The sequence below is a fragment of the Panulirus ornatus genome, chromosome 1 (genome assembly GCF_036320965.1).
Source record: "Panulirus ornatus isolate Po-2019 chromosome 1, ASM3632096v1, whole genome shotgun sequence".
Lineage (NCBI taxonomy): Eukaryota > Metazoa > Arthropoda > Malacostraca > Decapoda > Palinuridae > Panulirus > Panulirus ornatus.
In genome coordinates this window covers 50,805,839-50,820,473 of record NC_092224.1, presented here as the reverse complement: position 1 = coordinate 50,820,473, position 14,635 = coordinate 50,805,839, and the positions used below count along the sequence as shown (strand labels likewise).

At 42.1% G+C, this 14,635-nt stretch overlaps 1 protein-coding gene across 1 annotated transcript in view; it reads right to left on the bottom strand.

Moving 5' to 3' along the window:
• The window catches only part of LOC139748899 (uncharacterized), a 191,019-nt gene that overhangs the window by 99,893 nt on the left and 76,491 nt on the right, over positions 1-14,635 (bottom strand). Inside the window, exon 5 of the mRNA XM_071662266.1 lies at positions 8,242-8,376. Coding sequence (XP_071518367.1) covers positions 8,242-8,376 — 135 coding nt within the window. The remainder of the gene's footprint in view (positions 1-8,241; positions 8,377-14,635) is intronic.

Genomic DNA, 14,635 nt, shown 5'->3' with positions numbered 1-14,635 from the left:
TATATCCTCTTTGTCAATCTTTCCTCACTCATTCTCTCCATATGACCAAACCATTTCAAAACACCCTCTTCTGCTCTCTCAACCACACTCTTTTTATCACCACACATCTCTCTTACCCTTTCATTACTTACTCGATCAAACCACCTCACACCACATAGTGTCCTCAAACATTTCATTTCCAGCACATCCACCCTCCTCCGCACAACTCTATCTATAGCCCACACCTCACAACCATATAACACTGATGGAAAAACTATTCCTTCAAACATACCCATTTTTGCTTTCCAAGATAACGTTCTCGACTTCCACAAATTTTTCAACGCTCCTAGAACTTTCACCCCCTTCCCCACCCTATGATTCACTTCTGCTTCCTTGGTTCCATCCGCTGCCAAATCCACTCCCAAATATCTAAAACACTTCACTTCCTCCAGTTTTTCTCCATTCAAACTTACCTCCCAATTGACTTGTCCCTCAACCCTACTGTACCTAATAACCTTGCTCTTATTCACATTCACTCTCAGCTTTCTTCTTTCACACACTTTACCAAACTCAGTCACCAGCTTCTGCAGTTTCACACACGAATCAGCCACCAGCGCCGTATCATCAGCAAACAATAATTGACTCACTTCTCATGCTCTCTTATCAGCAACAGACTGCATACTTGCCCCTCTCTCCAAAACTCTTGCATTCACCTCCCTTTTTACTTTCCCTAAAATCTAATGATACTTTCCCACCCAAACTCTCATTTGCCCTCTTTTTCACCTCTTGCACCTTGCTCTTGACCTCTTGCCTCAAAATTTTACTTCTTCACTACCCTTTCTAATCTGCTCACCTCCTACCTTTCTCATGTCACAGGCATCTTTTGCGCAAGCCTTCACTGCTTCCCTAAATACATCCCATTCCTCCCCTACTCCCCTTACGTCATTTGCTCTCACCTTTTTCCATTCTACACTCAATCTCTCCTAATACTTCCTCACACAATTCTCCTTTCCAAGCTCACTTACTCTCACCACTCTCTTCACCCCAACATTCTTTCTTCTTTTCTGAAAACCTCTACATATCTTCATCTTCGCCTCCACAAGATAATGGTCAGACATTCCCCCAGTTGCCCCTCTCAGCACATTAACATCCAAAAGTCTCTCTTTCGCATGCCCATCAATTAGCACATAATCCAATAACCCTCCCTGGTCTTCTCTCCTACTTACATAATTACCCTTATGTAAATCTCTTTTTAAACCAGGTATTCCCAATCACCAGTCCTTTTTCAGCTTACAAATCTACAAGCTCTTCACCATTTCCATTTACAACACTGAACACCCCATGTACACTAATCATATCCTCAACTGCCACATTACTCACCTTTGCATTCAAATCACCCATCACTATAACCTGGTCTCATGAAACAAAACTGCTAACACACTCACTCAGCTGCTCCCAAAACACTTGGCTCTCATGATCTTTCTTCTCATGACCAGGTGCATAGGCACCAATAATCACCCATCTCTCTCCATCCACTTTCAGTTTTACCCATATCAATCTGAGTTTACTTTCTTACACTCTATCACATACTCCCATTAACTCCTCCTTCAGGAGTAGTGCTACTCCTTCCTTTGCTCTTGTCCTCTCACCAACCCCTGACTTTACTCCCAAGACATTCCCAAACCACTCTTCCCCTTTACCCTTGACCTTCGTTTCAATGAGCCAAAACATCTAGGTAACTTCCTCAAACAAACTACCTATCTTTTTTTCATCTTGATTACATCCACACACATTTAGACACCCCAATCTGAGCCTTCGAGGAGGATGAGCACTCCCCGCATGACTCCTTCCGTTTCTCCCTTTCAGAAAGTTAAAATACAAGGAGGGGAGGGTTTCTAGCCCCCTGCTCCCGTCCCCTTTAGTAGCATTCTATGACACGCGGGAAATGCATGGGCAGTATTCTTTCTCCCCTATCCCAGGGATAACTTTAAAAACTTATGCTGCTATAATTCAAATACTCACCTTTGTTCCCGCTGCCTTTATATAGTGGTATAAAACATGCATTTTGCTAATTCTTAGGCACCTTACCATGATCCGTACATACAAAGAAAATTTTAAATAAAAATTCAGTGATGCAGTTACCCCTTTTCTTAAGTACTTTAACTTCTATATATATCCACTTCAACTCTCTCACCATATTTCATCTTATACAAGCCTTTTCACCTCCTTTCTTCACCAAATCTCTTTTCATGACTATCACTTCACATTCCCCCGACCCATACACCCAACCAACACATTACAACCATAAAATATTGAATAATCCTTTTTGTTACTCATGAAAAATACAACAAAATGCCATAAGCTGTAATCATAACATGATCACATGTATGTCAGTTTTGAGAGCACAGGGGACAGGGGGATGGAAGAGGATGGTTTTGGAAAAGTGAAAGGGCAGGGGAGGAGATGAGAGGGGGATGAGGATGGGGTTTTCAAGAAGAGCAAGTATGCAGTCTATTGAGGGATCTGGCAGGTGAAACAGTTCTTTTTTGTTGATGGTACAGTGCTGTTGGCAAATGAAATGCAGAAGCTAATGTATGAGTTTGGAAGTGTGAAAGAAAGTCAGGAGTAAATGTGAATAAAAGCAGTTAAGTACAGCAATGAAATGAGGTAAGTTATTTGGGGTCTGAGTTTGAATGGGGAAGGGAAAGGAAGGAGGGAGGAGGAAAGGATGGGGTCTTCGATAGGAGTACGTATGCAAACCTTTGGGGGTACCTGGTAAGTGAATCAGTTGTTGCTTACTGATGAAACAGTGCTGTTGGAAAATCAAAGTGATTAAGTACAGAAACTGGCATCCAAGTTTGAAAGTGTGTGAAAATATGTATATATGAATAAAAGCAAGTGTGTTAGGTGTATCAGTGAAATAGGAGCTGAAGTGAGCCTATGAGTGGGTGAGGGGGCAAAGGGCCTGGGCACACTGAGGATTGTGTGGAAAGATAGATGAATGTCTTTAAGGGCAAAGATGGGTATGTTTGATGGTACAGCATTTCTGCTGGGGTTGTATGAATGAAAGGCATGAGCCTCAGAGAAAAACAGAGAAGAGGGTAGATGTGTTGAGGAAACTATGTGGTGAAGAGGGTTGACTGAATAAGAAATTTTATGGAGAAAGAGAGGTCCAGTAGTGAGAAAAGTATGTATGAGAGAGCTGGGGAGGGTGTGCTGAAATGGCCTGGACATATAGAGAAAATGAGTGTGGAGAGACTGACTAAAAGGGTATATAAATCAGATTTGGAAGGAAAAAAGAAATGAGAGACCCCAAGATGGAAGGATGGAGTGAAAAACACTGAGGGTTCAGTGTCTGAACATGCAGGAAGATGAGAGACATGCAAAACATATAACAAATTGTAGAGATATGGCATGCAGGGAATGATGTGCTGTCAGTGAGCTGAAAAGGAGCACATGAAGCAGTCATGGGAAACCACAGTAAAGTTTGTGAGGTCTGTTTGTACATTTGAAGATCTGGTTCTGGTGCATCATACTTGAAGGCTTGAGTGGATGTGAAAAAATGAGACATTCTTAGTCTATTCTTCACAGTACCTTGTTAACACAGGAAATGGAGAGCATAAAAATTTTCATATGATGCATTTCAGTTTCTAAAGAGGAAACAAGAGTCAGGCAGGGAGTACTCATCCTTCTCGAAGGCTCAGATTGGGGTGTCTGAATGTGTGGATGTAACCAAGATGAGAAGAGAGAGACAGGTAGTATGTTTGAGGAAAGAAACTTGGATGTTCTGACTCTCAGTGAAACAAAACTCAAGGGAAGAATGGTTTGGAAATATCTTGGAAGTAAAGTCAGGGGTTGGTGAGAGGACAGGAGCTAAGGAAGGAGTAACTACTGGGCTAATCTTGCCATCTTCTTACAAGCACTGTACTCCCATTCAATCCTTGCTTATTTCTTTCACATAAGTACTCTTGGTAACTCCTGTCCTCTCAAACATTTTTTAATATAATCATGACAGAGTCCAACAATCTATGGGTCCTAGTCCCCGGCATCATGGAGTGCTAAGAATCTCTGGGTTTTCGCCTGGCTCTATTACCAATGCGAGTAAGGGCTCTGACAGTAGTAGTACAGAGCCCTCCCATAACTTTCCCTCTCTATTGGATCTTTTTCTATTCACTCTTGGAAGATTTGTGGTCTCTCTAGTAGCCTCTCCTCTTTTGAACACCATTCTGTCTAGTACCTGTGCAACAATCACAGTCCTAATTTTTATCTTACCTTTGTAAGATACCATCTGATTACTTTCTTCACTGATTTTTAAGTTTTATCTGAAATTCAACTGTCCAAGGCAGCTTCTCTTCTATGCTATCAGATCTCCAACTATAATCTCTATTATCATTTCTGCTCCAAGCATGTAGTTTGTGCCTATTGTAATACACAAACACCTATTCCTCACCTCCTGGATCATGAGTCTTCTAACTTTGATGCCATCTGCCTCAGAATCTCTCTACTTTCTGTTACCTTGCTTTTATGTTTTGTTTATTTCCCCCAAATTCCTCTATGTACAAATCTTCAACTATTTAACTTCTTGCTATGAAGCTGCACTCTCTTATCCTCCAAGTGCTGAGATCCTCTACACAAGGGATTTCAAATTAAAAGTATTTGTTATGCTCTAACTACAATGATTCTGCAGGAGCCAAGACCTTTTCTTAAATCAAAAACCCTACCTGCGTTCCTATCACGACCACTCTTCTAACACACTTGAACTGAATCTGCTCACTAAAAATAAACCATTTCTGCAACCTTTCAGTCCACTGACCACAAGCTTTTTTCTAATTGGGCACGCCCATCCTCTATAGTCCCCTTAAAATGTCACCTCTAGCAATTTAGTGACCCAAGTGTTAATCCAAAAAGTGTCATCTCATTGATGGCTACCTAACATTACTGAAGGTCATGGAATGTGAACTCACCAGACCTGGTACTTCCTAAGAAAATAAGCTTGAGGGCTCACCCCATGGATGCATCAATCAGCACTATTTCCTATTCCCGAGAGGGACAACTCCCAGATTGCCTTAATGATCCGTCCTCCCTGCCTCTTATATACCTCTGTATCACCGCACCAATCAGAGACATTTCCTATTCCAAAGAGTGATACCACCTCCCAGACCGCCTTCATGATCTGTCCTCCATGCTTCCTATATTCCTGGGCATAACTGTTGGACTACAGTCAAGCAGGTAGCAATGCCTCCATACGTTATAAGAAACAGCTGTAACAATGAGACCAACAAGCACGACCACAACATTAATGCAACCCAAGGACAAACAGGAAGCCGTCACTCACTCATCAAGGAGGTATAGCAAATGCCACACCTGCTTCCCAGAGGAGCTACACGTCGACCCAACAGCCACACACTTCCTCTATGTGCTCCTGTTTCATCTCAAGCACTTTCACAAGGGTCTCCTGCCAAGATTATCTCCTATTTCTCAGCCCACCTCACTTGACCTCTCCTTCCCCACTATAATCCTGCACCTCCTGGAGTTCACTGCCTCTTAGGCTATCTCACCTTATCTTAAACAACAAAGCCCATCATAAGAACTCCTGACAAAATGTTGACCCCTTGCACTATCATTATCCATGAGTGTATCATACTCGAACACCATACAACACAAAGAAAGGATAAGATCAGAGTGACGCAACCTCCCTCGGCAATATCCCAACAAAAACTGAAGACAAAAGGACCCATGTGGTCCCATATGGGACTCTTGTAGAACAAATAAACTTTGAAAAACATCAGGTCTGACAGACCTAAGGATAGTGCTCCAAGGTTAATTTCACATTATGTCTCCTGGTTGTTCGATGTTATAAAATAAAGGTTGTCATCAAGTCACTTCTCACTCTTCTCTCATGCAAACATGGCAAATTCAAAGCCTCCAGCCTTTCCATTGTAACTTAGAAATGAATGTGTGAGGACAATATGTGATGTAAGGAAAGGGACTGAAATAAGAAATGATAAGGTAAGAGAGAGAGGGGTGGTGGTAAGAAGAGTATGTATGAGAGCTGAAAAGCATGTGGTGAAATGGTTAGGACACACGGAAAGAATGAATGATGAAAGGTTGACTAAGAGGATATACATGTCAGAAGTGGAAGAAAGAGGGGAAAACCAAGGAGGAAGTCAAAGGATAAAGTGAAAGATGCTAGGAAGGCTCATGGCCTGAATATGCAGGAGGGTGCAAGGAGTGAATGGATACTGTGAACTGGAATGATGTGGTTTACTGGGGATGACATGATGTCAATGGGTTGCACTAGGGCTTATGGAGTGGGTGGGGGAAATGATGGAAATGTCTGGAGTCTAATTAAGGAAAATGGGGCTAGCTGGCTAGAAAGTGGATGTGAACAAATGAGGACATTTATTCATGTGTACCAAGCAGTACCTTGTAATGTGGAAAATGGCAAACAAGTATTTATTTGCTTTGCGCTGTCTCCCGCGTTAGCAAGGTAGCACAAGGAAACAGACAAAAGAATGGCCCAACCCACCCACATACACATGTATATACATACACGTCCACACACGCAAATATACATACCTATACATCTCAACGTAAACATATATATATATACACACTCAGACATATACATATATACACATGTACATAATTCATATTGTCTGCCTTTATTCATTCCCATCGCTGCCCCACCACACATGAAATAACAACCCCTTCCCCCCTCATGTGCACAAGGTAGCACTAGGAAGACAACAAAGGCCCCAATCGTTCACACTCATTCTCTAGCTGTCATGTAATAATGCACCGAAACCACAGCTCCCTTTCCACATCCAGGCCCCACACAATTTTCCATGGTTTACCCCAGACGCTTTACATGCCCTGGTTCAATCCATTGACAGCACGTCGACCCCAGTGTACCACATCGTTCCAATTCACTCTATTCCTTGCATGCCTTTCACCCTCCTGCATGTTCAGGCCCCGATCACTCAAAATCTTTTTCACTCCATCTTTCTGCCTCCAATTTGGTCTCCCACTTCTCCTCGCTCCCTCCACCTCTGACACATATATATCCTCTTGGTCAATCTTTCCTCACTCATTCTCTCCATGTGACCAAACCATTTCAAAACACCCTCTTCTGCTCTCTCAACCACACTCTTTTTATCACCAAACATCTCTCGTACCCTTACATTACTTACTCGAACAAACCACCTCACACCACATATTGTCCTCAAACATCTCATTTCCAGCACATCCACCCTCCTGCGCACAACTCTATCCATAGCCCACGCCTCACAACCATACAACATTGTTGGAACCACTATTCCTTCAAACATACCCATTTTTGCTTTCCGAGATAATGTTCTCAACTTCCAGACATTCTTCAAGGCTCCCAGAATATTTGCCCCCTCCCCCACCCTATGATTCACTTCTGCTTTCATGGTTCCATCCGCTGCCAAATCCACTCCCAGATATCTGAAACATTTCACTTCCTCCAGTTTTTCTCCATTCAAACTTACCTCCCAACTGACTTGACCCTCAACCCTACTGTACCTAATAACCTTGCTCTTATTCACATTTACTCTCAACTTTCTTCTTTCACACACTTTACCAAACTCAGTCACCAGCTTCTGCAGTTTCTCACATGAATCAGCCACCAGTGCTGTATGGATGATAAATGTAAGAACTATACATTACACCACTATTTTGACTGTAGTAAAGCAAAAGATATGAAAGAACTCATAATAAAATTGGCCAGTTAGTTTTTACTTATTTCTAAGTTCAAAATATCATAATTCAGCTTGGGAATGGTTATTCTTGGATTTATAAAGTCCAAATTGTTAAAAATACACTTGTAAGAAGAAGCAACAACTCCCATGGTAATTCTCAGTTCCTGAAAACAGGACCAGACTATTTTGCACATAATGGAGGTATAAGGATCAAAGTTGACTAAGGTTAGAATGGTTTGAATCAGTAAGAGATTGGAAAACAACTGAGAACTCAGGACACTGGCAGAAATGTATGGAAGATGAGTTCCTATGGAAGCTAAGAACAAGATGTCTGAGGGATATGGAATGCAGCATGTGAAAAGGGAGAGAGGTTGAAGGAATATATAAAAGACCATGTTGTCCTTTTGGTGCTTCATAATAAAGAAAAATAAAAATTTCATAAAGATGGCTTTCTATCAAAAATGAAAATCTATCTATATCTCAGACACCCATTCCCTTCACGACTTCCTTCGGGGAGTGGCTCATGATAAAATCAGACCTGCAATTCTTTAAGTTGAATATTGAAGGCTTCCATGCTGCTGTGATCAATGTATGCCCACTGCAAATAACTCAGGTATTCTTGTTCTAGTTCTTCTGATGTTACCTCAAATGAGCTGCTGCTGTCACTTTCTTGCTATGAAACAAAGAAAAGAGCAGTCTATTAGAGAGCATGCTTAAAAAATCAAGAAAAACCTGTAAATTATCTATCAACAAATTAAAATCAATATGTGACATGGGTATCATCAACATAAAAAATCACCATGGGCCACAGAAAATTCTCGAGACAAAAACTCTTGACGTACAATTCCAATGGTGATTTTCAGTTAACCAACTATTTAGTGGGAATCTCAACTGTCTGACTTAGTTTTTTATTTATTATTTATTTATTTTGCTTTGTCGCTGTCTCCCGCGTTAGCGAGGTAGCGCAAGGAAACAGACGAAAGAATGGCCCAACCCGCCCACATACACATGTATATACATACACGTCCACACACGCAAATATACATACCTATACATCTCAATGTACACATATATATATATACACACACAGACATATACATATACACACATGTACATAATTCATACTGTCTGTCTTTATTTGTTCCCATTGCCACCCCGCCACACATGGAATAACAACCCCCTCCCCCCTCATGTGTGCGAGGTAGCACTAGGAAAAGACACCAAAGGCCCCATTCGTTCACACTCAGTCTCTAGCTGTCATGTAATAATGCACCGAAACCACAGCTCCATTTCCACATCCAGGCCTCACACAACTTTCCATGGTTTACCCCAGATGCTTCACATGCCCTGGTTCAATCCATTAACAGCACGTCGACCCCGGTATACCACATTGTTCCAATTCACTCTATTCCTTGCACACCTTTCACCCTCCTGCATGTTCAGGCCCCGATCACTCAAAATCTTTTTCACTCCATCTTTCCACCTCCAATTTGGTCTCCCACTTCTCCTCGTTCCCTCCACCTCTGACACATATATCCTCTTGGTCAATCTTTCCTCACTCATTCTCTCCATGTGACCAAAACATTTCAAAACACCCTCTTCTGCTCTCTCAACCACACTCTTTTTCTTTCATCTCTCTTACCCTTACATTACTTATTCGATCAAACCACCTCACACCCCATACTGTCCTCAAACGTCTCATTTCCAGCACATCCACCCTCCTGCGTACAACTCTATCCATAGCCCACGCCTCGCAACCATACAACATTGTTGGAACACCTATTCCATCAAACATACCCATTTTTGCTTTCCGAGATAATGTTCTCAACTTCCAGACATTCTTCAATGCTCCCAGAATTTTCGCCCCCTCCCCCACCCTATGATTCACTTCCGCTTCCATGGTTCCATCCGCTGCCAGATCCACACCCAGATATCTAAAACACTTTACTTCCTCCAGTTTTTCTCCATTCAAACTTACCTCCCAATTGACTTGACCCTCAACCCTACTGTACCTAATAACCTTGCTCTTATTCACATTTACTCTTAACTTTCTTCTTTCACACACTTTATCAAACTCAGTCACCAGCTTCTACAGTTTCTTACATGAATCAGCCACCAGCGCTGTATCATCAGCGAACAACAACTGACTCACTTCCCAAGCTCTCTCATCCACAACAGACTTCATACTTGCCCCTCTTTCCAAAACTCTTGCATTCACCTCCCTAACAACCCCATCCATAAACAAATTAAACAACCATGGAGACATCACACACCCCTGCCGCAAACCTACATTCACTGAGAACCAATCACTTTCCTCTCTTCCTACACGTACACATGCCTTACATCCTCGATAAAAACTTTTCACTGCTTCTAACAACTTGCCTCCCACACCATATATTCTTAAAACCTTCCACAGAGCATCTCTATCAACTCTATCATATGCCTTCTCCAGATCCATAAATGCTACATACAAATCCACTTGTTTTTCTAAGTATTTCTCACATACATTATTCAAAGCAAACACCTGATCCACACATCCTCTACCACTTCTGAAACCACACTGCTCTTCCCCAATCTGATGCTCTGTACATGCCTTCACCCTCTCAATCAATACCCTCCCATATAATTTACCAGGAATACTCAACAAACTTATACCTCTGTAATTTGAGCACTCACTCTTATCCCCTTTGCCTTTGTACAATGGCACTATGCAAGCATTCCGCCAATCCTCAGGCACCTCACCATGAATCATACATACATTAAATAACCTTACCAACCAGTCAACAATACAGTCACCCCTCTTTTTAATAAATTCCACTGCAATACCATCCAAACCTGCTGCCTTGCCGGCTTTCATCTTCCGCAAAGCTTTTACTACCTCTTCTCTATTTACCAAATCGTTTTCCTTAACCCTCTCACTTTGCACACCACCTCGACCAAAACACCCTATATCTGCCACTCTATCATCAAACACATTCAACAAACCTTCAAAATACTCACTCCATCTCCTTCTCACATCACCACTACTTGTTATCACATCCCCATTAGCCCCGTTCACTGAAGTTCCCATTTGCTCCCTTGTCTTACGCACTTTATTTACCTCCTTCCAAAACATCTTTTTATTCTCCCTGAAATTTAATGATACTCTCTCACCCCAACTCTCATTTGCCCTCTTTTTCACCTCTTGCACCTTTCTCTTGACCTCCTGCCTCTTTCTTTTATACCTCTCCCCTCATTTGCATTTTTTCCCTGAAAAAATCGTCCAAATGCCTCTCTCTTCTCTTTCACTAATAATCTTACTTCTTCATCCACCACTCACTACCTTTTCTAATCAACCCACCTCCCATACTTCTCATGCCACAAGCATCTTTTGCGCAAGCCATCACTGCTTCCCTAAATACATCCTATTCCTCCCCCACTCCCCTTACCTCCTTTGTTCTCACCTTTTTCCATTCTGTACTCAGTCTCTCCTGGTACTTCCTCACACAAGTCTCCTTCCCAAGCTCACTTACTCTCACCACTCTCTTCACCCCAACATTCTCTCTTCTTTTCTGAAAACCCCCACAAATCTTCACCTTAGCCTCCACAAGATAATGATCAGACATCCCTCCAGTTGCACCTCTCAGCACATTAACATCCAAAAGTCTCTCTTTCGTGCGTCTATCAATTAACACGTAATCCAATAACGCTCTCTGGCCATCTCTCCTACTTACATACGTATACTTATGTATATCTCGCTTTTTAAACCAGGTATTCCCAATCACCAGTCCTTTTTCAGCACATAAATCTACACGCTCTTCACCATTTCCATTTACAACACTGAACACTCCATGTATACCAATTATTCCCTCAACTGTCACATTACTCACCTATGCATTCAAATCACCCATCACTATAACCCAGTCTTTTGCATCAAAACCACTAACACACTCATTCAGCTGCTCCCAAAACACTTGCCTCTCATGATCTTTCTTCTCATGCCCAGGTGCATATGCACCAATAATCACCCATCTCTCTCCATCAACTTTCACTTTTACCCATATCAATCTAGAATTTACTTTCTTACACTCTATCACATACTCCCACAACTCTTGATTCAGGAGTAGTGCTACTCCTTCCCTTGCTCTTGTCCTCTCACTAACCCCTGACTTTACTCCCAAGACATTCCCAAACCACTCTTAGTTTTTTATCATTATTATTATTTTACATCATTGCCATCTCCTGTGTTAGTGAGGTAGAGCAAGGGAACAGATGAAAGAATGGCCCAACTCACCCACATATCCATGTACATATATAAATACCCACACATGCACATATACACACCAATACATTGCAATGTATACATACACAGACATATACACATGTACATATTCATACTTGCTGCCTTCATCTATTCCCGTCACCACCCTGCCACACATAAAATAGCATCCCCGTGCAAGGCAGAGCTAGGAAAAGACAAAAAAGGCCACACTCGTTCACAAGAAGTCTCTAGCTGTCATGTGTAATGCACGGAAACCACAGCTCCCTTTCCACATCCAGGCCCCACAAAAATTCTCATGGTTCACCCCAGACGCTTCACATGCCCTGGTTCAATCCACTGACAGCATGTTGACCCTGGTATACCGCATCGTTCCAACTCACTCTATTCCTTGCACTCCTTTCAAGCTCCTGTATGCTCAAGCCCTGATCGCTCAAAACATTTTCACTTTATCCTTCCACCTCCAATTAGGTCTCCAGCTTCTCCTTGTTCCCTCTACTTCTGACATATATATCCTCTTTGTCAATCTTTCCACACTTATTCTCTCCATGTGACCAAACCATTTCAACACACCCTCTTCTGCTCTCTCAACCACACTTTTTTTATTACTACACATCTCTCTTACCCTTTCATTACTCACTCCATCAAACCACCACACATCACATATTGTCCTCAAACATTTCATTTCCAACACAATCTCCTTCCTCTGCATAACCTTATCTATAGCCCATGCCTCACAACCATATCACATTGTTGGAACCACTATTCCTTCAGACATATCCATCTTTGCTCTCCGAGATAACGTTCTCGCCTTCCACACATTCTTCAACGCTCCCAGAACCTTTGCCCCCTCCCCCATCCTGTGACTCACTTCCGCTTCCATGGTTCCTTCTGCTGCTCTTGTGACTAACTTCTGCTTCCATGGTTCCTTCTGCTGCTAAATCCACTCCTAGATATCTAAAACACTTCACTTCCTCCAGTTTTCTCCATTTAAACATACCTCCCAATTAATTTGTCCTTCAACCCTACTGAACCTAATAACCTTGCTCTTGTTCACATATACTCTCAGCTTTCTTCTTTCACACAATTTACCAAATTCAGTCACCAGCTTCTGCAGTTTCTCACTCAAATTAGCCACCAGTGCTGTATCATCAGCGAACAACAGCTGACTCACTTCCCAAGCCCTCTCATCTACAACAGACTGCATACTTGCCCCTCTATCCAAAACTCTTGCATTCACCTCCCTAACAACCCCATCCATAAACAATTTAAACAATCATGGAGACATCACACACCCCTGCCACAAACCGACATTCATTGGGAACCAATCACTTTCCTCTCTTCCTCCTTGTACACATGCCTTATATCCTTGGCAAAAACTTTTCACTGCTTCTAGCAACTTACCTCCCACACCATATACTCTTAATACCCTCCACAAAGCATCTCTATCAACTCTATCATATGCCTTCTCCAAATCCATAAATGCTACATACAAAGACATCTGCTTCTCAGAGTATCTCTGACATACATTCTTCAAAGCAAACACCTGATCCACAGATCCTCCATCACTTCTGAAACCACACTGCTCTTCCCCAATCTGATGCTCTCTACATGCCTTCACCCTCTCAATCAATACCCTCCCATATAATTTCCCAGGAATACCCAACAAACTTATACCTCTGTAATTTGAACACTCACATTTTATCCCCTTCGCCTTTGTACAATGGCACTATGCATGCATTTCACCAATCCTCAGGCACTTCACCATGAACCATACATGCATTGAATATCCTCACCAACCAATCAACAACACAAGTCACCCCATTTTTTTATAAATTCTGCTGCAATACCATCCAAACCTGCTGCCTTGCTGGCTTTCATTTTCTGCAAAGCTTTCATTACCTTTTTCAGTTTACCCAACCATTCTCCCTGACCCTCTCACTTTGCACACCACCTTGACCAAACCTTTAATATACTCACACCACCTCCTTCTCACTTCACCACTACTTGTTATTATCTCCCCATATGCCCCCTTCACCAATGTTCCCATTTGTTCTCTTGTCTTATGCACTTTATTTACCTCTTTCCAAAACATCTTTCTCTACTCCCTAAAATTTAATGATACTCTCTCACCCCAACTCTCATTTGCCCTCTTTTTCACCTCTTGCACCTTTCTCTTGACCTTCTGCCACTTTCTTTTATACATCCCCCTGTCATTTGCACTACTTCCCAGCAAGAATCGTCCAATCGTCTCTCTCTTCTCTTTCACTAACAATCTTACTTCTTCATCCCACCACTCACTACCCATTCTAGTCTGCCCAGCCCATCTCCCACCTTTCTCATGCCACAAGCATCTTTTGCGCAAGCCATCACAGCTTCCCTAAATACATCCAATTCCTCCTCCACTCCCCTTATGTCATTTACTCTCACCTTTTGCCATTCTGAACTCAAACTCTCCTGGTACTTCCTCACACAAGTCTCTTTTCCAAGCTCACTTACTCTCACTACTCTCTTCACCCCAACATTCTCTCTTCTTTTCTGAAAACCTCTTCAAATCTTCACCTTCACAAGAGAAAGAGCAGACATCCCTCCAGCTGCCCTTCTCAGCACATTAACATTCAAAAGTCTCTCCTTCACATGCCTATCAATTAACACGTAATCCAATAATGCTCTT